At 44.9% G+C, this 23,704-nt stretch overlaps 3 protein-coding genes and 1 long non-coding RNA gene across 4 annotated transcripts; 1 reads left to right on the top strand and 3 right to left on the bottom strand.

Annotated features, from left to right (window-relative positions):
* Positions 1–1,669: 1,669 nt before the first annotated feature.
* Positions 1,670–4,356, bottom strand: hoxa9a (homeobox A9a). Its single transcript, XM_019863539.1, has 2 exons — positions 2,776–4,356; positions 1,670–2,460 (listed from the first exon to the last, which is right to left on the bottom strand). The coding sequence occupies exons 1-2, from the start codon at positions 3,296–3,298 to the stop codon at positions 2,219–2,221; spliced, it is 765 nt and encodes a 254-aa protein (XP_019719098.1). The 5' UTR covers positions 3,299–4,356; the 3' UTR covers positions 1,670–2,218.
* Positions 4,357–6,583: 2,227 nt separating this feature from the next.
* On the bottom strand, positions 6,584–10,752 carry LOC109512053 (homeobox protein Hox-A10-like). Its single transcript, XM_019863531.1, has 2 exons — positions 8,887–10,752; positions 6,584–7,475 (listed from the first exon to the last, which is right to left on the bottom strand). The coding sequence occupies exons 1-2, from the start codon at positions 9,740–9,742 to the stop codon at positions 7,201–7,203; spliced, it is 1,131 nt and encodes a 376-aa protein (XP_019719090.1). The 5' UTR covers positions 9,743–10,752; the 3' UTR covers positions 6,584–7,200.
* LOC109512060 (uncharacterized) lies at positions 9,374–21,326 on the top strand. Its single transcript, XR_002167453.1, has 2 exons — positions 9,374–9,472; positions 20,974–21,326. It is a non-coding gene; the product is annotated as an uncharacterized LOC109512060 (long non-coding RNA).
* Positions 14,167–17,136, bottom strand: LOC109512058 (homeobox protein Hox-A11a-like). Its single transcript, XM_019863538.1, has 2 exons — positions 16,218–17,136; positions 14,167–15,428 (listed from the first exon to the last, which is right to left on the bottom strand). The coding sequence occupies exons 1-2, from the start codon at positions 16,891–16,893 to the stop codon at positions 15,196–15,198; spliced, it is 909 nt and encodes a 302-aa protein (XP_019719097.1). The 5' UTR covers positions 16,894–17,136; the 3' UTR covers positions 14,167–15,195.
* Positions 21,327–23,704: the final 2,378 nt, after the last annotated feature.

A 23,704-nucleotide genomic window follows, 5' to 3' on the forward strand; every position in this document is an offset into this window, starting at 1 on the left:
AAAGAAATATGCCTGATCAGACTAAACACACAGTTTTAATATGACTAAAGTAATATTACAAAACAAGCAATATGAAAATCATGAAATTGTCCCAGTTCGCTCCTATTTTCCCCAAATAGATGCAATTTTACAGGATATGTAAACATGAGCACAACAGTGTATACAGCTCTGGTAAAATGGAGACCACTGCGAAATTAATTCATGCCAACAAATGACATGGGTGTGTGTGTTTTTTTTTTCTGATCGCATTTTATTTCTAAATAATCTTCTTTTCCTTGTTTTATGTTTAACATAAACATGCATATCGAACAAGACCTTGGGGGAAAATAATCGCATATTAAATCGCAATGGTCCAAAAAAATTGAAATTTGTTCAGCCCCATCAACCCCCTCCCCCACCCCCCAAAAAAAGCCGTATATGCATTTGTTAAAACATAATTGTGCACATGCACAGGACTGCTATACTGCATGCGCGTCTTTATGGCCGTCTCGACGCTGTAACGGGGTGCAGAGGGCGGAAGGTTCCCAGGTAGAAACAAAGGCAGCGTCCAAATGACCGTGAGTCGTGCATGCGCGTCCCCGTTGGGAAGAGTCCAATAAACCTGATCATTTCCGCTCGGCCTTTTGTCCAGAACCAAAGAGAAGAAAAAACAAATGGGTGCCATTCTGGAAACAGCCTAATTGTGTCTGGACGGCCATAAAGCCATTAAAAGTGGAATGCCAGACAGTATAGGAGACCAGGCGGTTTATGACGCTGTCTCTCGGCGAGTCTTTGAAGTTTGGGTCCATCTGTGTCCCCCCTAAGCGCGTCACAACACACTCGAGTCTTCGGCTTCAAAATTGGCTTCCGAGGAATCCAACATTTTCTCCTTTGAATGGGAGGATGAACAAGCGTGAGAGTTGCCGTCAGCGATCGTGTGATTTGCATGTTCTGCCAAAGCTGTGCCAAAAAAAAAAAAAATTCTTCGTGTACAGACTTGAACCATGCCTTGGAGGAGGCCGTGTTTGGATAAAGACTCATTCACGAAGAATCCAAGTTTTTATCCCTGGGTGGTGACGTCTTGATTTAGTCCAACAAATGCGTTGTCAATTTCCCGATCAACCCCAAAATAGAAAGGCTCTATTTCCATCTGTCCAAGCCCTCCACGTCTTTTCCTTGTTTTGTGTGCGCTTCCCTCGCAGCGCTTTGCACCCCATAAAATGTTATAGCGGTAATTGTCTTTTACGGCTCTATAGAGCCATCACCATCCTCTGCCATCACGCCCTGTACTGTAGAGTCCAACGAGATATGCTCATATTTGTTTGGCTTCCAAATAAATCTCAATATCCACCGCCTCCCCCTTTTTTTTTTTTTTCCCTCGCTGAGAATAAACGCATTTCAACGCAGCGTCAATGAGGCAACATTTGTGCAGATAATTTGTTTTATTTTAATAAATAAAGTACAAATTACACTGGAGAACCAAAATTCAGACGGTCCGGCGGACCGAGAGGTAATCAATTAGAACCTACAGTATGTTATTTCGTCTCTCCTCACTAAACATTTTTTTTTCCCCTTCCGGAAACAAACAAAAAAAAAAATCCTTAAATTCAGGCTTATCTATAGCCAATCAAAAAAAAAATTCTACATTAATTCGCCATGAGAGGAAATATAGGTTATTGTAGGTAGTTGATAAACACATAGGTAGTCAGTCATGTAACGTAACATAGAGCTTCTCTGATAATACTTCGGAGGTTTTTGAGATGTAGCACCTATATATACATATATAATTTTTTTTAACCATAACTGCCAGACTAAATTGAGTCATATAACTATAAGAGAGAAACAACAACAAAATCCAACACATTTTACAAACTAGCTCAGGTGACTGTGAAATAGACAACACATAACTGGAAACATCCAAACACAAACAAGCACAGAGACCAGGCCAAATAATTCACTTTAACGAGGTACTAATGGGGAAAAAAAATAATAAAATGAAACACCATATGAAAAGGGCAACTAACAAAAAAAAAAAGGGGGGGGGGCACTGTTAAAATTGTGCAATATAAAAAAAAGGTAGTCGCTTCAAACGGGAGCCTAACATGCTTCTATACAAGACAATCAAGTCCAATAGGTTCTACTATATGGAACACGAAAACGAGTTTTTCCAGAAGCTCCGGCAGAGCGCACGAGAAAAAGCTCGCCATTAGCCTCAATGTGATTCTCCTTGACTCATCAGTCACTCATCTTTCGATGCGCCATCTTTGTTAAACTTCTTCATCTTCATCCGGCGGTTCTGGAACCAGATTTTAACCTGTCTCTCCGTGAGGTTCAGCAGCCTGGCCACCTCGTACCTACGGTCCCTGGTCAGGTAGGTGTTAAAGAGGAATTCTTTCTCCAGCTCCAGGATCTGGTGCTTTGTGTACGGACAGCGCTTTTTTCTCGTGGCACTCGCGTGGAGCCAGTTGGACACGGGGTTATCTGAAAGGAGTGGGGAGGGAGCAGGGAGAGGGTGGTGAGGACTCTCTCGTTTTTTTTGGGGAAGGGACGAGGGGCTAAATGCACAGAAATGTAAACACATGCATCATAAACGCCGAGGTGAATAAATGGCCACGTTGCCGGGGGTTGCCAATTAAGAAGGACCGTTAGAACAAGGGTCGGGCGTGGGGACGAGGGTGGGGGCGCATAAGGAAATGGCATGTTAAGAATGGCATCTGATGTGACGCGCGCGCCCCTCCGCGCAGCCCGACGTGACAGTAATCACGGGGAGGGAAATAAGACGCAAGCGGGACTTACTCGGATCCAGGTTCGGCTTCTCTTCACCCTCCCCGGTAACGTCGACTCCCCGGCCGGCGAGCGCCTCCTTCTCCCCGCCCGATTGCACCGAGCCGTTGCTGTAGTCGGAGAGCAGCAGCGCCGTGTGCGAACCGGCAGCCTCGGGTTTGATTCCGTAATGGTGGGATGCCTGTAATCCGCTCATGGGCAGGGACCCGGACATGGGTTCCAGGAGCCACGATTGGTAGCGGGCGTCTGACTCGGCCCCGACCGGGCCTTGGGGGTGCCCATAGGGGTGGTGGTACACAGACGAGACGCTGCCCGGGAACTGAGCCGGGACGTGGCTCCACGACGGGCCGAACACGGCGGGTTTGGACGTGAAGGTGCACGGTCCGAGCTCGCCGTGCTCGCCGATGGAAGGGGGGTGCTGTCTGCCGTGCTGGTACCCGGGCCCGGATGGGTATCTCGGCATGGAGAGCTCCTCGCTCTCGGGGAGAATGAGAGAATCGACGTAGTAACTAGTCACCGCTCCGGATGTCGACATAGCGGCAAACTACACGGTCACACGCACCCAAGTTAGCCGGCCAGCAGAGCCATACGGCGGCGACGACAACAACAGAGGGAAAAAAGCACGCGCGCACACACACATACGCAAGCAGTAAAGAGAGCTTCACAAAATAACAATGTGGAGAAATCAAGTAGCAACTTGGCCCCTCGCAGAAACTACAGTGGGTTGTAATGTGGGAGCCACGCCGGCAGGCCATTGGACGGCGGGCGCACGTGATCATACGGGCTGAACAATAAAGCATAAATCAATCCCTCTGGTCATTAAATACGCACACGGTCCCCAATAACAAGCACAGTTGGGGAAAATAGGGATAAATGAATAAAATCTGATTGATGCTAGATTGGAGAAATTATGAATGAAACGACGATGACGTCAGAAGGGAAAAAGTCCGTTTGTTGCCGTCGTCGCGGCTGCTCCTGGTGCATGTTCAAGCCAAATGACATTTTCGAAGCTCGTTTTATGAGCTATTTTATAGGCCACGTAAGCACCCTGCTAACCAAAACAATGTTTACAAAAACTTCAAGGCATGCAGTAATTTGGTTTAAAAAAAAATAAAAAAAATCAGCATTTGTCGAGCGACTTTCAAATGTTCTTCTTAGTTTCACACGTCGACTAACGCGAATATCCTTCCCGTTTCTTGCTTGAACTGTTCAAAGTGGAAAATAGCCACTCCGTGAATTTCTGACCTTTATTGAAAGCGGTTATTCGCACCCTCCAATTTGGATCATGTCTGCGTGCCCGTGGTGCGGCATGGAAATAAAACATGCTCATTAAGTTTAATGTTAATTGGGGGTTGCCTTTAACAACATTTGCCCAAACTTACAGTTCACGACACGAGCTGCACACGAAGCAAAAAAATAAATAAACATAGAAATACTAAATACCCACTGACCTATATGTGCATAACAGCCACCGTTTTTTTTATAAATTAAATATAACACGGCGCTCTTTAGTTGGTGAAAAATATAATTCACATTTAAACATCGCATTTGTGTTTTTACTCAAACGTTTTCATCAAGATTGTGTAGTATATATATTATTGGATTGGATACAACTTTATTGTCAAATGTGCTGTAACATACAGCACAGATGAAATTTCTTCCCTCTCAACATAAAATAAGAAACAAGTTATCTTCCCTCTCAACATAAAATAAGAAACAAGATATCAATTATAATTAACTTTCTCGTTTTTTTCCCCCCTTTCACGCTTTCATGCTTCACACGCTCCGTTGTATTTTATTGTTGGACAAAACGCATCGCAAATTGGGATTAGTTTCCTAAAAGCACTTTCGCGCCTGTCAAAAAAACAAAAAACATGACTCTTAAAGTATTGTGTGAAGCAAACAAAATAAAGACGTAAATAGAATGTTTGACGTGGTGCCCGCCGAATTAACCGAGTCAACACCCATGAAATATTTCGCAAACATGGCGTATTGTGCTCTCTTAACCTGCGTTCGACTTGTTTATTGTTTGCCACGCTGTTATCGCCTGCACATATTTCACCATGAACAAACAGCACCGATCCAACCTTACACTTAGCTAAAACATGCAAATTCCGGCCTCGGTTTCCGTCTTTTAGAATTAAATGATGCTAGGAGGTCAAGGGAGTAGCGGGGTGGGCATCCGGGGAATATTTTCAAGAATGAAAGCAACGATTTAAAAAAAGAAAGAAAACATATACAGGTTGCATGTGACGTCAATGGATTTCTGCGGTTATTTGTAGTACTACTTGTCTTTTGAGAGACGCGCTCAAACGAACGCAACGTTAAATGTCGACCGATACTTTGCGTTGTCACCCATCGAGGGTTGCGTATTTTTTTTTTTTTGCATTTACTCACGAGAGCACCCGCAAGGCAATTCCACACAAAGCTCCATTGCCATGAAAGAACCAGAAATGGACTAGGTGTGCATCCTATTTGGAGACTCCCACCTTATAGGTGCACATTGTTTAGCTAACAGACATCAAACGAGGGTAGAGAGGTGGGGGCGGGGGGTGGCAGGAAGGGGTCTGCAGAATAGACCCATCCACAAACGCCTCAGATGAGGAAAACACGCCACGATTGCAAAGGTTGTCGGGCTGTAAACTTAAATCAGGGTGTGTTTTTTTCACCAATTTTACCACGGGGGCTATTGAGATCGTTTGCTTCGGTAGATAACAGCCTGTCTGGCGGATCTAAACCTCGCCATAAAGTCCCTTCCCCTCCTTTTGTCTGAGCCACTATTGCGCAGCGGAAGCATCCGGTCTCATTGCCCACGGAGGTCGCTGTTGGCCCATTCACCTTCCCCTTCCCCTCCACTGCAGTGGTCGTAACCGAGGCCTTGTGTCTGGCGCGTCTGCGTCACGCTACTCGTGGAAAAAAAAATATATCTATTTTTTTCCCATACATATTCTTATGGATGCACGCTGTGTAGTTGATATTCTTTACAATTGACGTGATGATAGTCCAACTTGGAAAAGAAAAAAAAAGTTTGCAGCTGAGCAGCAGCCTTTCTTGAATCGTTCGCCTCGACGGGAGGTTCGTATCACGTTACCAACATTACTCCAGTTTTGTTTTTTTTTCCTTAAATCCATGCACTCCCTCTCCATTCGCCGTCGATGTCCATAACTGGGGCAATTAAGACAGTTTCATGTTGCAGAGTTCGAAATGCACCCCAACAACATGAAACTACCTAAACCACTCGACAGTTCATCCGGGGCCTCGAGTCTCACCAAACAAACCAAAGCAAATATAAAATAATCAAATCACACCAAAGCAACCGGAACCGACGAAAGCAGAATCACGCTATACCACAATCGGTGCACGCTCCACAAACACACAAACAAACGCACTTACCCTTCCGTCATCCCTGTCCCGAATCCTGTTAATCCCAATTCAATTACAAAAAAAAAAAAACAAAACAATACTGGATCCACGGTGTAAGTACAAGAAGCATGCAGCGAACAGGGACGCCTCTCCGTTTGAAAGGCTCTCCCACGACTGAAGCAGCTCTTAGAGGAGAGGGAGAAAGCTCATATAGCAGCCAGTCATAAAACTCCACAATAGCCGCTTGCATGCGGCTAAGACGCCTTGGAGCCTCATTTCTTAATTATTTCCGATGCTAATTGCCCAACACCATTTCCCCCTCGTCTTAAATACAATCCAAATGATAGATTTGGGGGAATTTGGGCTCATGCTGAGATAAAACACACACACACAAACACACGCACACAAACACACGCACACACACACACATTTACAAAGGGAGCAAAAATACAAGCAATGCGCAAGAGCGATAATTTATTCAGCATGACACAATAACACAATGTCGGTATGTACACAATAGTTCTACAAGTAAAAAAAAAAAAAAACATGGGCACAAGTGACTCGTCCTATTTATTTTTTTGAGTGGGAATGCCACGAAAGTTTGTTGCTCGATTTGCACATTTAGCTACACGAAAGAGGCCTGCCGACGAAAGACATTTAATTAACTTGGTCAACATGTGAATTGTTTGTCGTTCGTCAGATTGACGTGGTGATTGCAAAACGATTCCATGCAAAAAAAAAAAAAAAAAAAAAAATCGTGGAGATTTGACTCAAAACAAGAAATTTGTAGTTTATATTTTTATGGGTGAAATGGACTCCGCTGACTATCTAGCCGATAATACGAGCAACGAGACGTAAACATTGGAAAACATTCCACGTGTTTTCACTTTGAGTCACAGGGTGTGTGGCAGTCGAGCTCCGATGGCCCCCAATGAGAAATGGGTGGGGCCTAGTGGTCGTGGTGGCAATGGAAGGGAGGGTGCTGGCTGGAGGGAGGGTGGGGGGGCAGTCATTTGACGAATAACAATCTTTCCCTTTTAATGTGTTTTTTTTAGTTTGTTTTCACCTCGTTCATCACGAAAATCCGTAGTTGGACGTGAGCTCCCGGATCCTATTTTCCCGGGTCATTTTCTTTAATTTCATTCGGCGGTTCTGGAACCAAATTTTGACCTGTCTGTCAGTCAGGTGCACGCTTTTACTGATCTCCAGGCGGCGCTCTCGAGTCAGGTACATGTTGAACAGGAACTCTTTTTCTAGCTCCAGAGTTTGGTGCTTGGTGTACGGGCAACGCTTCTTCCGGCCGCTTTTTGCCGTCAGCCAGTTAGCCGCGTTGTCATTTTTCTTGTCGCCTGAAAGGGGACGACAACACACACAAATACACACACACACACACACACACTTGTTTTAACATGCACTGCAGTTCGGTTTTGTATTTTTTGGGGTCATGCAGTGAGTTTGAATGTCTATTTAGATGTTAGCATTTTTCTCCTACTATATGTGTGTGTGTGTGTGTGTGTGTGTATTTCGTGCAAATCGGTGTCCATTTGAATTTCTGCATCCGTATTGTGTGTGTTTATATTTTTTTCCCCTCTGTGTCCATTCGAGTTTTGTATCAGTGACCGTGTGTGTATTTGTTTATGTGCATAGAAGTCTTAGCGAGTGTGTGTGTGTGTGTGTGTGTGTGTGTGTGTGTGTGTGTGTGCGTGTGCGTGTGTGTGTCGCCGTCTATCTTTGTATTTTTCCCCCCTCTGCGTGTACACGTTATTTTTTTTTTGTTCGTGTCTGGGTTAATATATGTATTATTGCATCTTTGGGTCACTTTGTGTGCATATTTGTCCTTTTATGTCAATGGTGATTTTTTTTAATGATTATTTGCAACGTCTTTACTGGAGTGTGTATATGCATTTTTGTGTCACCGAGAGTGCTTTTCGAAAAGTCTTTGATCGTTTAGTAATAGTATGTGTAGGTCTATTATTAGCACTGATTAGTGTCTTGTGGTCGTCAGTGCCTGTCAGTGTGTATTCGTGTGTGTGTGTGTGTGTGTGTGTGTATTCGTGTGTCAGTATTTTTAGATTTACGTAATTGTGTCAAGGTGTGGAAATTTGTATCAAGCAGCCCACGATATTTTTGGTTTGTTTTATAGTCAGTGTGCATATCCCATTGTCTATTTGTGTCACTGTGTTTGTATTTTTTTGTGTGACTGTTTTTGTGTTCATCCACATGTGTCAACGAGTGTCTGAATTGTTATATTAGTGCTATTCGCCGTTTTTGTTGCAGTGTGTGTGTGTGTGTGTGTGTGTGTGTCACTGCTAACCTGTACAACGTTGCAAATTTGAAATGAATGACCTGTTTTTTGTGTTAACGATAGCGAAGAAACAAAACTACAATCCATTGCTGTACACAAAAAAACAAAAAACAAATCGGACCCTCACTTAAACCAGGTAGGCTAAAGGCTACATTTACGGCAAAAGAGTTAGCTTTCTAACCTCCATATACATTTCTATTAAATCCATGTTTCTTAAATGAAAAAAAGGCGAAGCCCTGTGATTTAAGAACCTTAGCAATACTAACTGTCCGCTGCATGTCACGATATTTATACGTCAATATAGACTATTTATAACGACGTGAATGAATACTCGCAGTTATTAGACAGCGCTCAGTAAGACAAATGCAAAGATTCCAAAGACGCGATAGGCTACGAAGCTTAACAGGTGCTGAACAGTTGTGCAAGAAAACCGTCAGAATGAACGTCGACTCTACCTTTGGTGTCCTTCTCCGGCCTTTCCTTGTCCTGCTCGTCGGTCTCCTCAGCGGAGGAGTCTTCCGCATCCGTGGACTCGCGTGGGTCTTCACTCCCGGCTGCGGCGTGGGGTTGCCGGTCCAAGTTCCCCGCGGACACGGGCTCCTCGTGGTCCCCGCTCCCTTCTTGCGGGGCGCTCGGAGCTTGCGTGGAGGTCGCCGGCGAGTGGAAGCGGGCAGGGGGGGCGGAGTGGGGGCCCAAATGAGAGTAGGGAGGCTGTGGGCCGTCGGCGTTGTAAAGTTTATGAGGTTGTGCGTGGGTCTGAGACAAGCGGAAATAGCACGGCATGGGAACTGTGCCGCCGCCGCCGCCGCCTCCTCCGCCACCGCCGCCATCGTTCACCGAGCCAGCAGGGGCTAACCTTGAATACGTCAGGTCTTCGGCACCGGAAGCTTTGGGGCACTTGGACTGCTCATAGAGACAGTAGGTGCTCTCTTCCTTAATGTTCTGCGGGAAGGAGCAGGGCGTGACCTGAGGACCCACGGAGCGCTCTTGGTCCACGCGACACGACCGCTGCGCGTCCATCCACATCTCCATACCGGACAGGTAGGCGCCCGGATTTGGGGGTCCCGCGTCAGCCCGCTTGGGGTTACCTGCGAAGTATCCATAGTTGTGTAGTCCGTAAGGCACTTCGGCGGCGGCGGCGCTGTGAGGCACGCACACGGCGGCACTTCCCGTGTAATGACCTCCGCAGTTCTCAGCCCTGCCGGTGATCAGAGAATCCACTAAGAAGGCATTTCCTGATGGACTGTCCGAACATGACATTATTGTCGAGTATTTTGGCGAAGGGAGAAGGTAGCCCCCTCTGTCTGACATTTCTTGTGCAAAACATGCTGGATATGATTAGAAGCGCCCCTCATTCTAGCGTGTGCGCCGGGCGGCCAATCGGAAGCTCACAAAGGGGCTAAGTCCCGCCCACTCGCAGCCGACGTAGCACGGCTATCAAGCGGCCGAGGACGAAGAGAACGCAGCCATCATGCACCTTCATCTCTCCTTAATGCACCATTCGAGCTTGAGAAGGCTCCACGCTCGCCGTGACACGTCGCCAAAGTTGCAGGAAACGTTAAAACAGCAAATGCATCACATTTCCCCACCCGATGTAGTCTGGACCAAAAATGTGTCCAATCAAGTCGAAACTTGCGCGGCATGCGAAGAAAAACGCACCAGAGACGTAAAAAGCCACGGGACTTGGAAGGTGATAAAATGTCTAAAATTTGCCGATGGGGCTTCCAGCAGCCAGCTGGAGCACTTCCGTCAACAAAAAAAAGAGCTAATTTGTTGGCGCTAATATGGCCTGAGGAGAACTGGAGCGATATCAAACAAAGCCAACATTTTGTTTTCTTCCCTTTCGAGATTCTTACTCTTAGTCATGACCTTACCCACTTACACTCTCTGTTTCTTTTTTTTATGCCCAGATTTATTTGCAATGGTATAAAAATCATATCGCCATAAGAGGAACTTTAACAATGATGGCTATTTTGTCACGATGAAACAATAAAATAGTGATTAGGGAATATTAAGAGAAATATGTTTGATCATTTCACTCTTCAAATAGTCGAATGAATAGAACCTTCATTTTTGGGGGGGGGGCGGAGGGTGAAAATTTTCGTTATCTTAACCAACCATTAAACTGTTACATTAGTAGAGGCCTGCTTTTATGATTTTCAGGAAATAAAAGTTTGATTATCCCCACCCCCAGCGTGAATCACAATTGTTTTAACGATGATACTGGGGGGCTTACTTGTCATTTAGAACAAACTAATAAAACGATGTTAATACTCGTGCCACCGCGCAAACAGAGAGACACCACGTTCAAATTCAAAACGTGTGCGTGCGTGTGTGTGTGTGTGTGTGTGTGTGTGTGTGTGTGTGTGTGCGTGTGTGCGTGTGTGTGTACCACACAGCGTGTGCATGGTGTTTGCACGTACACCTCGTCTCGCTGCTCCAATTCGGGGCCACAAGGGCCACAATAAAACTTTCCTTCCAACCTCCTTGCAAGGTCCTTGGCCATGCGCACTCTTACAGCTCCAGATAATTTCAGCTTGCCTTGCCATTACCGGCCCCAGGTGGGCTGCAAGACCCACATGGGTTTATTAACAAAGGGGTTGGAAAAAAATCAGATCAGGTATAAAACACATTTTGAGTCATAACTACTTATATAAAAAAAAACACGAGATAATGTAAATGCATTATGTTTGGGATTATGAAGGCAAGTCCTACTTGCCAATATGCATGCATACATGCACGCATATATTTGGAGACACACACACACACACACACACACACACACACACACACACACACACACACACACACACACACACACACACACATACATATATATGAGAGCTGCACGGTATTGGCAAAACATTCATATATACGTGTTGAATATTGCGGTAGATAATGTATGCTTCACGTGTATCAAAAGAAATTACATTTTTATTATCAAATGAAAGAAAAAAGCATGTGGATAAGCAACCAGGGTCAATGTATTTTTATGATTGTAATAACTAATTTTTTTTTTAATCTAGATAGGCATAATATATAGATATATTTGTTCGTATTAGCAGGCTTTTGCCCATATGCATTGTTCATCTATTGGATGTCGAAGCGCATTTGAGGTTCATCTGATTAGTCAAAGTCAGATAAAAACAATTTCAAATGGTAGGCCATGAGCATAATGACAATATTTTATATCAACAATTCCGCAGTTTTTTTTTACATACATACGTCTACAAACACACGCACACGCGCGCGCGCACACACACACACACACACACACACACACACACACACACACACAAATATATACATATTCATGTAGTACTATATTTATGTACGAGTTTCTTTTACAGTCATAAACACTTCTTAGGTTTCAAAACTTATCGGAAATCAGGCCAACGAAACACCGGCAGTCAATTCCGAAGCAGATATTCTCCTCCTGTGTCCTGCCAGCCTCTTGGACATATGAGCCAACGGTGGAACAAAATACATCAATTCATTACGTGTGTCCAGTATTTTACAATTTGGCCCTGTTGTGGAGCACAAGGAGATAAGGGGGGCTATCGATATCTTTCCGTTGCAGTTATTAATTGTCGCTATTAAATCTTCATTTTCACAGCTGCCCGGCCATTTTAGCCTCTCCACAGTTCACTGTGACCATTGGCTTTGATCGGGCCCATATAATGGTGGCCGAAGAGGCACTCTGGGTCGGATCATGTTCGTCCAGAGTGCAGCGATGAACAATAATGCGGCGTTTTATTACATCCAGCGGAAGCATTTATTTTTCACCAGAGAGTCCCAAAAAAAAAAAAAAAGTAGGGGGAAAGGAGAGCGGATCCACACGCACGGACGTCCACAGACACCGAGGAGCCTCAAGGGCAACATGTCGGGTCCAAAGATCGGAAGGAAAAAGGAGACGCAATCCGCGTTCTATCGCGACCAAACAATCGACTTTGACTAATAAGACTTTTGATACACTTGGCACGTTCGCCGGGGGGTTTTGGAAGGACGTCAAGCGCTGCTGTCTCTCAAGAGGAAGCGAGGAAGATAAATGCGTCGCTGTGAGTTAAGAAGGTGACTGCACGCGTGTTTAGGGTTTAGCCAGCCGACACAGCAACTACATGTCCAGCGGAGCTTTTTGACTAAGAGGGCTCCGCGCGTTGCGAATTCGACATTTGGGGGGGGAAAAAAAAGCTCCAGCTCAGCGAAATGAAGAGCTTATGCACGCACGGGGCAGCAATGGCGCACATGTGTTGCCTTTTAAGGGGCCCCGGGAAGCGCGGCTTCCGCGCGGCGCTGGGAGCTCCAGAAACCAAGTAACGAAGGGTTTTATTTTCCGATATCGCCCATATACCGAGGAGCAGATATATATATTCACAAGGCGGTGATTTTTTTTTTTTACCTGCCTGCGTTAGAGGTGAACCCTCCACGGCCGTGACATTGGTTCCAATAGCGCCGCCCGGTGGTAACGTAGAGTTAAGTCCCCAGGATGATTGAGACGGGCAACTCACGCGAGGGAAACCGGTCCAAAAATGAAGTCCACGCGGGGAACAAGAAGTGTTTTTCTCCCCCCTCTATCCTTTCCTCTTTCCTGTCGTGGCTCTCGCCTCCTTGGTAACACAGTTAATAACCTTGGGTCTCAGACGGTTTATTGCGGTGCACTCCAATTGTACAAATGCTCCAGACCCTCAGACGGCTTTTACGACTGCGTTGCCTCGGCAACGGGGAGGATGTCCCGTAATTAGGGACAGAATTCCAGCGCGTAGTAAGGGATGCGAGCGAGGCAAGGCCGGACTACAGCACAGAGGGGCAACCATAAACTTCAGCCTCTCTCTCGCCGGCGTTTATGACCCTTTTGACTGTCATATATGAACGCCAATGCGCTGCGGCTAGCTGCCATAAACACAGAGATAACAACAGCAAATATGGCGGCCCTGCCCAAACCTAAGAACTGCTGGAACAAGGCTTTCCAAAGCCGCAATATGTGGCGTGACAGCTTGACGGGAGAAGACAAACTTTTAGAAAAGCAGGGGGGGGGGGGGGGGGAGAAAAAAAAACTGCGCACAGCATAATAGTCCATGTTTTCTGCACATAAAATGTTGCTGTGACTAACGAAAAAGAGAAAAGCATTCTGAGAAATAAATGATCATGAAATGTGAATAGCAGAGTTCATTTAAATGATTTCCTATCATTTAGACGTGAAAAAATTCAGAGCACCGTTATAAGAATTTGCACTTAGGTTAACAAAGCATTGTGATGCAAAGACATTTCATTGCATGCTAATTAGATTTTTTTTTTGAGGGCATGGGGGGTAAAAGTTTGTGACAAGGGCCGTTGATTTTGAATTATCTTTTTTTAAAATGTAATCTTGCAGTTACAGTTGTGTAATCCTTTCCATACATAAATACATACATACAATTTTGCTCAATTAATGAGCATATAGCATATTTTTAATGAGCACGGAAAAAAACATGACTTGTATTTTAATCCTGTTATTTTAAATTGGGGTGTTTTAGAATTGGTCCAATCGTGGATAAAAAAAAAAAAAGCTGTCACCCCCCCCCCCCCCCCCCCCCCAGCCCCAAAAAAATGCCATGGTATGTTAAGTTAAACACAACTGCACTTGTAAAGTATTTCGTTTGGGCTCAATTATTAAATTGTGCAAAACCGTTCATGAATAATTACCGCTTTGTCAAACTAAATCAAAAGGACACGCATACAAACAACACATCCTTGAATGATATTTTCAGTTGGTTTTATTTGGAAATATAATATAATACACAATCGTGTTTGGGGGTCTAACAAGCAGGAAATTCGATACGTTAACCCTGACCAGCTTTTCGCCCTGACAGCATATACATGATTTTTTTTTTTTAATTTCCATTATATTCAGATTATGCGTCAGACCGCAAGAACAGTTTGCGAGTCATGGAAGAAAACAGAATAAATTGAGTTGGATCAAATTTGGAGGATATGCAGGAGACCGGCTGCATGTTTCGATACCTGTGTTTTGGGCGTGAACCTCAGTGCAACTCCCGTGGATCCAGTGGACGAGCTTATGTCTCTGGTGGTTAGAGGCCTGCTGCAGTATTTGACTAAAAAGGCAATTAAGGAAAAAAAAAATCAAAACGGCATTGTGGGTTTACGGGGTATAAAAAGAGGGGATATAAATACATTTAACCTGCTTGTTGTAATAAAGGTTGACTTGGTTAGACGTGACATGAAAAGACAGTAAACGAGTGGCTACAAAATAAATAGGCACACACACGCACAAAGAAAAAAAACATTACGTTACATTCGCATTCGTTCGGACGCTATTTGGTCACACCAATACTTGAATTGATTCACTTATTAATTAAACGTGACTTCCTTTCTGTGATTCCATCCGTACAAAAAAAAAAATCAAATTACATTTTGATAACAAAATACACTGGTTCAGTCCGAGTCAAAACTGACAATCATAAACAAAAAACAAAAAAAAACACGAGGACGAGTGAAATTCACGATTGCGTGAGGTGGGTTCATTGCGCGCGCAATAGAATCACAATTTCAAAATAAGAGCTTCAATAGCAGAATAAAGGTCCATGAAGCATAAAAAAAGTCTTCATCCAAGCTCGCTTTTTTTTTTTCGGGGGCTAGTCCGCGAACTTGAAATGCCCCACAATTGTTTTGGCGGCCATTGTGGCGGTGCGTGACAACAACCGCAGCCTGAGAGAGTCATGGCGGTGGTGGAGGGGACACCCGCATGGGTCCAAATAAGTCGCTCACTAGAGCAGAGGATTGGATGTATAATATTGCAACCTGTCTCTGTTCAGCTTCTTCTCCTTCATGCGGCGGTTCTGAAACCAGATCTTGACTTGGCGATCGGTGAGATTGAGCATCCGAGACAACTGCAGCCGCTTCTCTTTGTTAATGTACACGCTGAAAAAGAATTCTCGCTCAAGTTCTCTGATCTGATATTTGGAATAAGGGCATCTCTTCTTGCGGGTTCTCTGTCCATCTAGAGTGGAAGTGGGGGGGGGCAGACAACAAAAGGGAGAAGCTCGGTTATAATATACATACCGTAACCGTTCAAGTTAATGTGAAATTATGATCATGATAATGATGATGATTCCCCCCCCCACCCACCCCACCACAGTCCCAGTTCACGTTGGAAAGAAGACATTAAGGAATCGATCGCTTGAAAACATGAAAGTAAACACTTGAGATAGTCCCTCGCATATATCACCAATAACATTCCCCAGTTGAGTCAAAACAGTCGGTGCTGGTTGGCTTTGACCTTTTCCAGCAGGGGAGGCAGCAGCGGGCTAAATATACTCCACTCACTATACGATGAAGAGTGGGTGCAGCTTTTTAAAAAAAAGACGATTTGCCAACCCTATGCAGGGGTGACGTGCAATAACGTTAAAAAAAGTCGTATACGGCTTGACAGTCATGAGAGCAAGGCACCGCCCTCGCAACAATGCAAGAGACATTTGAAAAGCTCTTATGAGGGGGTATCGTTTCCAAATGGGGTTCTATTGGATTCGTGCAGACGTTTTACTCATTTGCGGGAATAAGAAAAAAAAAATAATAATCTCATGGCCAAATTCAATAACACGAACGGTAGGGTGCTGTTTGTAACAAAGTTTTGTTGCTGGAAGAGAAATGGGCCGGGTGGGGGGTCCACAGGCCCTCTATAAACATTATATGCTTATAAAACAGCATATAAAAAATTTAACAGCGGCGCACAAGATTACAAAGTTTCTCTCATAAGCAAGGTGTCGACTTTAATACACGCAATACTTACTGCTGCTGCCGCTGCTGCTGGATTTCTCCTCATTGTTGCCGGAAGAGAGCTCGGGGCTGCTGGTGTCCTCCCGGGGCTCCTTGGCGTCGGCGTCCCGGCAGGAGGAGCCCGACCCCGAGTCGTCCGGGGCCGAGGCGGGTTGCTTGCTGTGCGTTTTGTCGCCGGAGTAGCCGTTGGCGGAGGGGCTCTCCGACGCCGTGCCGTACGCCGTCTCGTAAAATTGGTCGAAAGCTTGCGGGAGGACGCCGTTTCTCCCCACGTTGCCGTAGAAATTGGAAGATCCGGCGGCGCCGTGGTGGTGGTGGTGATGGTGGTGGTAAGCGGCGGCGGCTGCCGCGGCGGCCGCGGGGCTGCTTTTGCCGAAAAGCTCCGTCGGCGCCGACAAGCAGTCCCGGTGCACCATGTCCTCGGCGCCCGGGTAGCACTGCGTCAAATTGCCCCGGTGCGGCCATTTACTTGACGCGTCGATGGCGGCGTACTCCCGGAACGTCACCTCCCTGACAGGCTGGACCTGCGGCAGGTTCGAGGAGTACGAGTAGGTCATGGGCCGGGTGCTGGGACTCTGGGATAAAAAGGAAGGCAGCGCGGAGAACTCTGTACCGGCCGACACGTAGTAGGTGCAGCTGGGTAAATACATATTGGAGCCGACGGGGACGCGCTCGTCAAAATCCATCATGGTATCGTCGGAGCCCGGGTTCTACGCCTCGACGCTGGCCTTGGATTCCTCCACACTCGCCGCGAGCATGGCTCTGAAGCGCCCCGCTTTCCTCGCCTCTTTCAAAGCTGGTCCGCGAAGCAGAAATTTAGAGACGTAAAGCTGACGTGGAGAGCCATCGCCATCCACTCCACGGAGGCGGGAGTCACGTGACCACGCGGAAAGAAATTGACAGATTTCCAGTGTGTGCGTGCGCGCACGTTGCGCGCGCGCGAATGTGTGTGTGAGTATGTGTGTGTGTGTGTGTGTTAAGCTTGACATTGATAGTTTATCACCATGTTGGACTCGGAATGAATTCTTTGAAATTGCAACAAATCAGAGCGGGCAGAAAACCCGCCATCATTCCTTCAGGACTGTTTGCGATCGCACCAATTTTTTGCTCAATAATTCGCAATAACATCACAAAATATCACAATCCACTCTTCCCAGGTATCCACCATCACGCCGTCTTGGTTTTTATTTATTCGACTTGCTACACGTCGTGCATGATTCAAATGACGCCCGGAAAAAAAAAAAAAAAAAAAGGACGCAGTGAGGAATTGTGCGAATACGCACAATTCACCACTCCGTCCTTTTTCTTTTTTTGTATCGTTGTACGACACAACGTGATTTGGACGAAGGAGACGGTCAAGCTTATCTCCAAAGTCTGCTTTTAGAATTGTCTTAGTCATCAGCATTTGGTGTTTTTTTTTTTTTTTTTTTTTTACAACAGCGAGCATTTGGCTCAGTGCGCATTTGGTTATCAGGGTCATGTTCAAAGTAGCGGCTAATGTTTCAACTGTCTACACCAAGGTTGAAAATAAATAGGGGAGGGAATAGTGTAATACAGGGGATCAGATTTGCTCTAAAATTGAGGCTTTATTAAAAGGTCAATTGCAACAACAGATATTTCAAGCGGAGGATGTCATCATTTACCAAGCACGCTCTAAATGTAGTTTAAGCCCAAATATTCTTTCAAATGGTACGTGACCAACAAGTGTATTTGACTTCATTCCAACACGGAGGAATAAACCGCTCCATTTCTCGCAGCACGCTGTGCAGCAGCCTTTCCACTTTGACGCGCGGACATTTCTCCATGTTTTGCTGGACATGTTTATTAAAAACATGCCTCTTCCAAGTAAGGAACATCTTCCAGATGTTTTTATCGACAATCATTTTTTTTTACCACGTCACCTCCCGTGGTCCAGGATCGGAAAAGGTTGGCGGTTTTACTTTTCGTAGTTATCAGTGTAGACGCCATTTGTTTAGTTATAAGGAATAATTTGAGTATTCGAAGCAATACCAGACCGAACTTGACTTCGCGTTTGTCTACAAATTTCTGCTTTTTATTTGGCGGGTGCTTGTCACCGAGCAAATTGTGCTGCTGCGAGGCCACCGTTGGAGCTTGTTTTTGGAGCCTCTGCAACCTGACTCTAATATGCTCCGAATGAGAGACTTGAGCTCGGATTAAAGACCGCCGTGGCTGGCCGCCGCCCCCCCCCCCCGACTCCCCTGCAGCCATGCCAACATTCGGGGGTCTCTTGATAGCACATGTGAAACACAAGCTGAAAATATCACATCTCCCTAATATGCTTCTCGGGCGCGCGGGCTTTGACACCATCTGAAAAGGACAAGCCGCGTGGCCCCGCGGCTTTTATTTTATTTGGATAAATTACAGGGGGGGGTGAAACAAACAAAACAAATCTTTTTGGGGGAACTTTTAAGACCAACACGCTCCGCCTCTCAGTCAGTCCGGGCTAATTCTACGAGGTGCGCAGAGGCTTTTAAGCTCTAATTGAGCACAGGGAAAGCAAAGGCATAGCTCTGCACAGACCTGCGTTTTTATAGCTGCTTTACTATTCTGCTGAGCTTCCCCCTTCACCCCCCCGCCCCCCAAACCCAACAGCCAGGCAGACACCACAAAGCATGGCCAAGCGTGACAGGGAAGTCGCCACCTACGCGGATCCAAAGTCAGCATGCTCGAGGGACACAACAACACAACGGCGGTAGGATGCACTTGCAACAAATTGCCGCGCCTCAACGCCGACCGATTGGCTTTTTTTTTGGGGGGGGGGTGTATGGGCATCTAAAAATAGACAATGAGCGTTGTTAAATGGGTTTAACCTTGAAGGGAAGTTTGCCCGAGGATCATTCTTGCAGGGATTTTTGGCAAGGCAAAGTGCAGTCTGGCACGCGGGAAGAGCACTCAAAGCCAAAGCTTTGTCTGAACGGTCGACTTCAAGTTCGGGGGAGGGAAAAGAGGCACAAAAGAGCAAAGGGCCTTACTGTGCCCCCGCAGATGAAGTTGCTTTAATTGCTGTTGCGTTGACACACGCAACAGCTTTTGGTCACCCGGATTGCGCTTTCTTGTCAGGCTGCAACGATATCACGTTGCTATATTTTATATATATATATATATATATAGATATATATATATATATTTTTTTAAGTTGCTCTGTGCAGTATTTGTTTGAAGATGATCTCATGCGTTTAGAATTTCGCATGCAAGACTTTTGAGGTCAAAGAAACTTTCCTATGAAAGAATTTACTGTGGAATTGCTTCAATTTTGAGAAAAGCGAGGGAGGGAAGCCATTTAAGGGAAAATGGCTAATGTAAACAGACTTGCTTGCCATTTCGAATGGGGGGCGAGGGGGGAGGCGGGAAGACTAACTTAAGAAAAAGATTTTTAAAATGGCTTATATTTTGTCAAAGAAACAGTGAATGAACCCATGAACGTCTAATCTTAAAACCAAATGAAAGCAAGTTATTGACTTCTTCAGTCGAGTTTTGAGAAAAAATGAGTGAACCCATTTAAGGGGAAATATCAAAATCTTTCCCATTCAAAAGTTAAAGTGTGTATAAACTTCACCTTTTGAATGTGAAAAACAAAGTTCATATTTTAAGTTGCGAGAAGGCTCAACTTTGTTTACTTTCTATCATCTTGTGAAAGAAACTACCGTGAATGAAACAATGTCCACTCTTAAATTGACATACTTCGCCATTTTGAATGAAAAAAAAACAACAAACAAACTTAAGATCATAAATAGGGAGGAAAAAAAAAGCCACACTGAAACTAACTTATGGATTTTTTTTTTTTACCTTTTCTGGTTTGCGCAAGAAACTACAGCAATCCCGCTTTGCCTCAAGGAAAAATGTGTCGACATCACGCACACATTTCACCTTTTAGCTGTTGAACGAGCACCATTTCAACATTCTTTCATTCAGGCAAATTGGAAAGTGCATTTTCACCCCCCCCCCCCAATTCAGAAAAACAAGTGATAGATAGACCAAACCCGGGCGTGTGCCATAAAGCCTCGTTAGACTCCGAGTCAACAATTCATGGTGAGGAGGATCCGAGGGTACAGTTTAACGCCACATCAGGTAGGCCTGCGGGCTGTAAAGCAGGCAACCTAAATGGGCGCATTCAGCCCTTGCAGAAAGAAGCCTCCTGTAGTTTGAGTCCTTGAGTGGAAAAAAAGGCACACAGCTTTTAGTGCTGCCTGGTTTTGTTTTCATTTTATGGTGGAAAAAAAAGAGCTATCACACCTGCAACTCAAAGGGAAAATACGCTCTCACTTTCCAAACGAGAAACAGCCTCCGACTGTGCAGATCCGCATTTGGAATCAAAGTTGAAGGAATTAAAAAGAAAAAGAAAAAAAAATACATGTCAGATGTGTTTAAGTATCGACCGGAGCAATTTTCCGGTGCGGGTAATTAACTGGTGCGCAATGCTTCTGCTTTCCCGAAATACGTCACCTAATATGCAAATATCGCAAAGAGCAACATTTCCACCTAATATTCGCCACGCAAATCTTGTTTTTGAACTTGAATGATCCACGCTTGCCGTCTGCATGCACCGACGCCATGACTGCAGTTGCACGGGGAGTGTAAAAGCCATTTGGGTGTAACAGGGTCAAAAACATTTTGCAGCTCACAAGAGTTTAGGGGCGGAAAAGAGGACGAGGACATAAAAAAGTAAGTTAAGAGAAGAAGGGGGAAAAAAAGAAGGAAAGAACCTGATTCGAGGCGCATCTGATGAGTTGTTTCTTTCCCCCCTTCAGGTGACAGAAAAGTATACCGGGACCACACAAAAGCCTCGTTAGGGAAGTGAGCAACTCCACGGTCAACGGGAGCACCTCTGGACACGCCAGTGGAGTTCCACAATGACGGCTCTGCCCGTGGATCGCATTTCGCCACACAATGGACCCAGACAGAAGGGAAGAAAGCGGATTTTAGTGCCACAATAAATGAAAATGGGGAGCATGTGGAAACTCAATGTATTCACACACTGCTTCACATGTGTGCAGTAAAACGCATTTCAACACAGAATGCCCCGAAAAGATATTTCACATTCTGGAAAAAGCCAACACGACAATCGAGGAGTTCCAAATGAAATAAACATGATCTACACGAATCTAAGTTTATTTATTGGGTTTTGGTATACAAACGCGATGGCTTCTCTCCTCCGTTGGGTTGAATTAAAAACTGAACCTTGGTCACATTTTGAAAATATTACACGTCAAAAGAAAAAAAAGGGGAAAGATGTAACACGTGCGTTACAACCCGAGGCAGTTTTTTTTTCCTCCCGTGTTTTAGATTTAGCAGTTGCGTTTAAAAACTCTCACTAGCGGTCTGTTTTTAATTGAAATGAAAAGGGAAACGACTGTAGTTTTTTTTTTTTTCCCCATGACATATACGTGCTACATTTGCTGGCCATTCAGACTATAAAACGACACGGCATAAATTGGAATCGTTTTAAAAAAAGGGCAAATACAGAGCAACAAATAAATAGTTGCATTTTTTTGTTCAGTTTTAAGACACCAAATTAACAAAATAACTCATTTAAATTGTGGCTGCAAACAGATGCTTTGCACTAATGTGTCAGACTCACAAAAATCTAAATAATAAAAAGACAAAAACGTGACTGTCATTCACTGGTATAATCCAAAACAGGGCCACCTATCTACATTTACATCTGATTATCAGACAATGAATTCTGACATTTAATTCTCATAGCCAACGAGTTTAGCTACGGGGGATTTCCGAGATGTTGCAGACCAAGGCGCCGATTCTGGACACGGAGGATTTGGCGTGATGTCGGTCACGCGCTGTATTTGCGAGCTGTCACGGTCTTGGACTGAATTTTGTTGGGGGCGGATGTGAGATTATGGTCCAACCTTGAGCTGCCGAGCCGGGCCACATATTAGTCGCCGAGTCTGTTTGTGTATGTGCGCGCGCACACGGGCCTCGCCTCCATGACTTGCAGACAGCGAAGGTCAATGTAAAGAGCACAATGCTTACTGCTGTTGGCCTCGTCTGGCTCCAAGCACGTCTGAGAGGCAGCCGACTTATTCGCTGGCCTGCTATGAAGTAACCGGGCTTTTTTAGCGTCACAATCCCTTTCTAGCGACTTTACTAAGATACAATTAACCGCATTTCCAAAGTCATTAAATCAGGTCAACACATAAAGATCGAGGGGTAGCTTTGAAACCTGATCCCTTTCCTTCACATATTAAAAAAATATTGCCTAATGATCCATTTCTATTTGCGTTCAATTTAAATGACGCGTGGAAGGTAAAAGGCAAGGTCAAGCCAATCTCTGCAACACCCAGTTTGGCCTTAAGATGGCAGCAGAAGTCAATGTTTTGCAGGCCACTCCATTGTAACGCAAAAGGGCGTTCCAGTCATAAAATTCCCGCGTGACCATGGAGGAGGCGTGCTAGGAGTTACAACTGCTCAAATTACATCTCAATAAAAGGGAGTGGGGACTGGGGTTTGTGTTATCCTCATATTAACCAATCGGGCTCGCCCTGCCGCCTGGCGTCCAATGAGCGTCGTCCTTCGCTTCATTGCTAACTTCCGTAGTGTCAGCGTACTGCGCATGTCCAAGAGCGCGGAGTTGGCGTGCGCGTAACACAAAGGTGACGTCACAACGCGAGAGCTGCGGCCACGCGAACGCAACGCCCCGCGGGTCCTCAGTAAGTCAAGTGACAAGCACGAGTCGAAAATTAGATAATGTGCTTAGTCTACGATACTTCAGAAGCGTTTCAATGGCTTAGACGAGAATTCAGATTTTTAAAGATCTATATTCCTATTAAAACAGAATATTTCTTATATTTTGTATTATTGTGTTAGATTTTATGGTCGATTGTATTCATGTACATTTGTTTCAGGTACAGTTGTTGATTTCAAGATCTATAAAGTTGAGTGGAATAGCTTCGCTTTAATCACTGAATAGCTGCACAGGTGTAAACAAATAGCAAGGTTTGAAATCGAAAAAATGACGTCGGATCCAACCAAACATATATACACACATACGTCGTAAAGTAGTCCCCCCACAAAAACAAAAAAACAAAAAAAAACACACGACCTCAAGTTTACTCCACTGTACAAGGTTTATAGCACATATGTGGCTAAATCGGCGTAAAAAAACTCCAGAAAAACAAAACACACACACACACACACACACACACACACACACACACACACGGAGATTTTTTCGGTTTATCTATCCATTTGTTTTATTTGCCTATGACTGGACCTCGATTTTAGAAACAACGCTGACCGATTACATATATTGGGACATGCACGCGTATAACGTTCTAACATTTTTAAAAAGTAAATAAACCTACAATACTCGTTCCAAAACAATCTTAATTCGTTGTCGCCAAATGAATCGAATCATCAATTTTGAAAAAATGTTACCATGCAGCAATCTGTAAATCCCTAAGAGGCATTCCATGATAATTGTGAGCAGTTTTTGATTAAGGCGAGGCGATTATGAAACAAAAA

This window comes from Hippocampus comes, unplaced genomic scaffold (assembly GCF_001891065.2).
Source record: "Hippocampus comes isolate QL1 unplaced genomic scaffold, H_comes_QL1_v1.1 scaffold91, whole genome shotgun sequence".
In the NCBI taxonomy this organism is placed as follows: domain Eukaryota; kingdom Metazoa; phylum Chordata; class Actinopteri; order Syngnathiformes; family Syngnathidae; genus Hippocampus; species Hippocampus comes.

Bases quoted from the DNA above. Each gene is read 5' to 3' on its own strand.
- hoxa9a (XM_019863539.1), bottom strand. From the start codon at position 3,298: ATGTCGACATCCGGAGCGGTGACTAGTTACTACGTCGATTCTCTCATT. The intron at 2,461-2,775 runs GTAAGTCCCGCT...CACTCCTTTCAG, and splicing joins GAAGCCGAACCTGGATCCGA to ATAACCCCGTGTCCAACTGG.
- LOC109512053 (XM_019863531.1), bottom strand. From the start codon at position 9,742: ATGTCAGACAGAGGGGGCTACCTTCTCCCTTCGCCAAAATACTCGACA. The intron at 7,476-8,886 runs GTAGAGTCGACG...GTCCCCTTTCAG, and splicing joins GCCGGAGAAGGACACCAAAG to GCGACAAGAAAAATGACAAC.
- LOC109512058 (XM_019863538.1), bottom strand. From the start codon at position 16,893: ATGATGGATTTTGACGAGCGCGTCCCCGTCGGCTCCAATATGTATTTA. The intron at 15,429-16,217 runs GTAAGTATTGCG...CTTCCACTCTAG, and splicing joins CAGCAGCAGCGGCAGCAGCA to ATGGACAGAGAACCCGCAAG.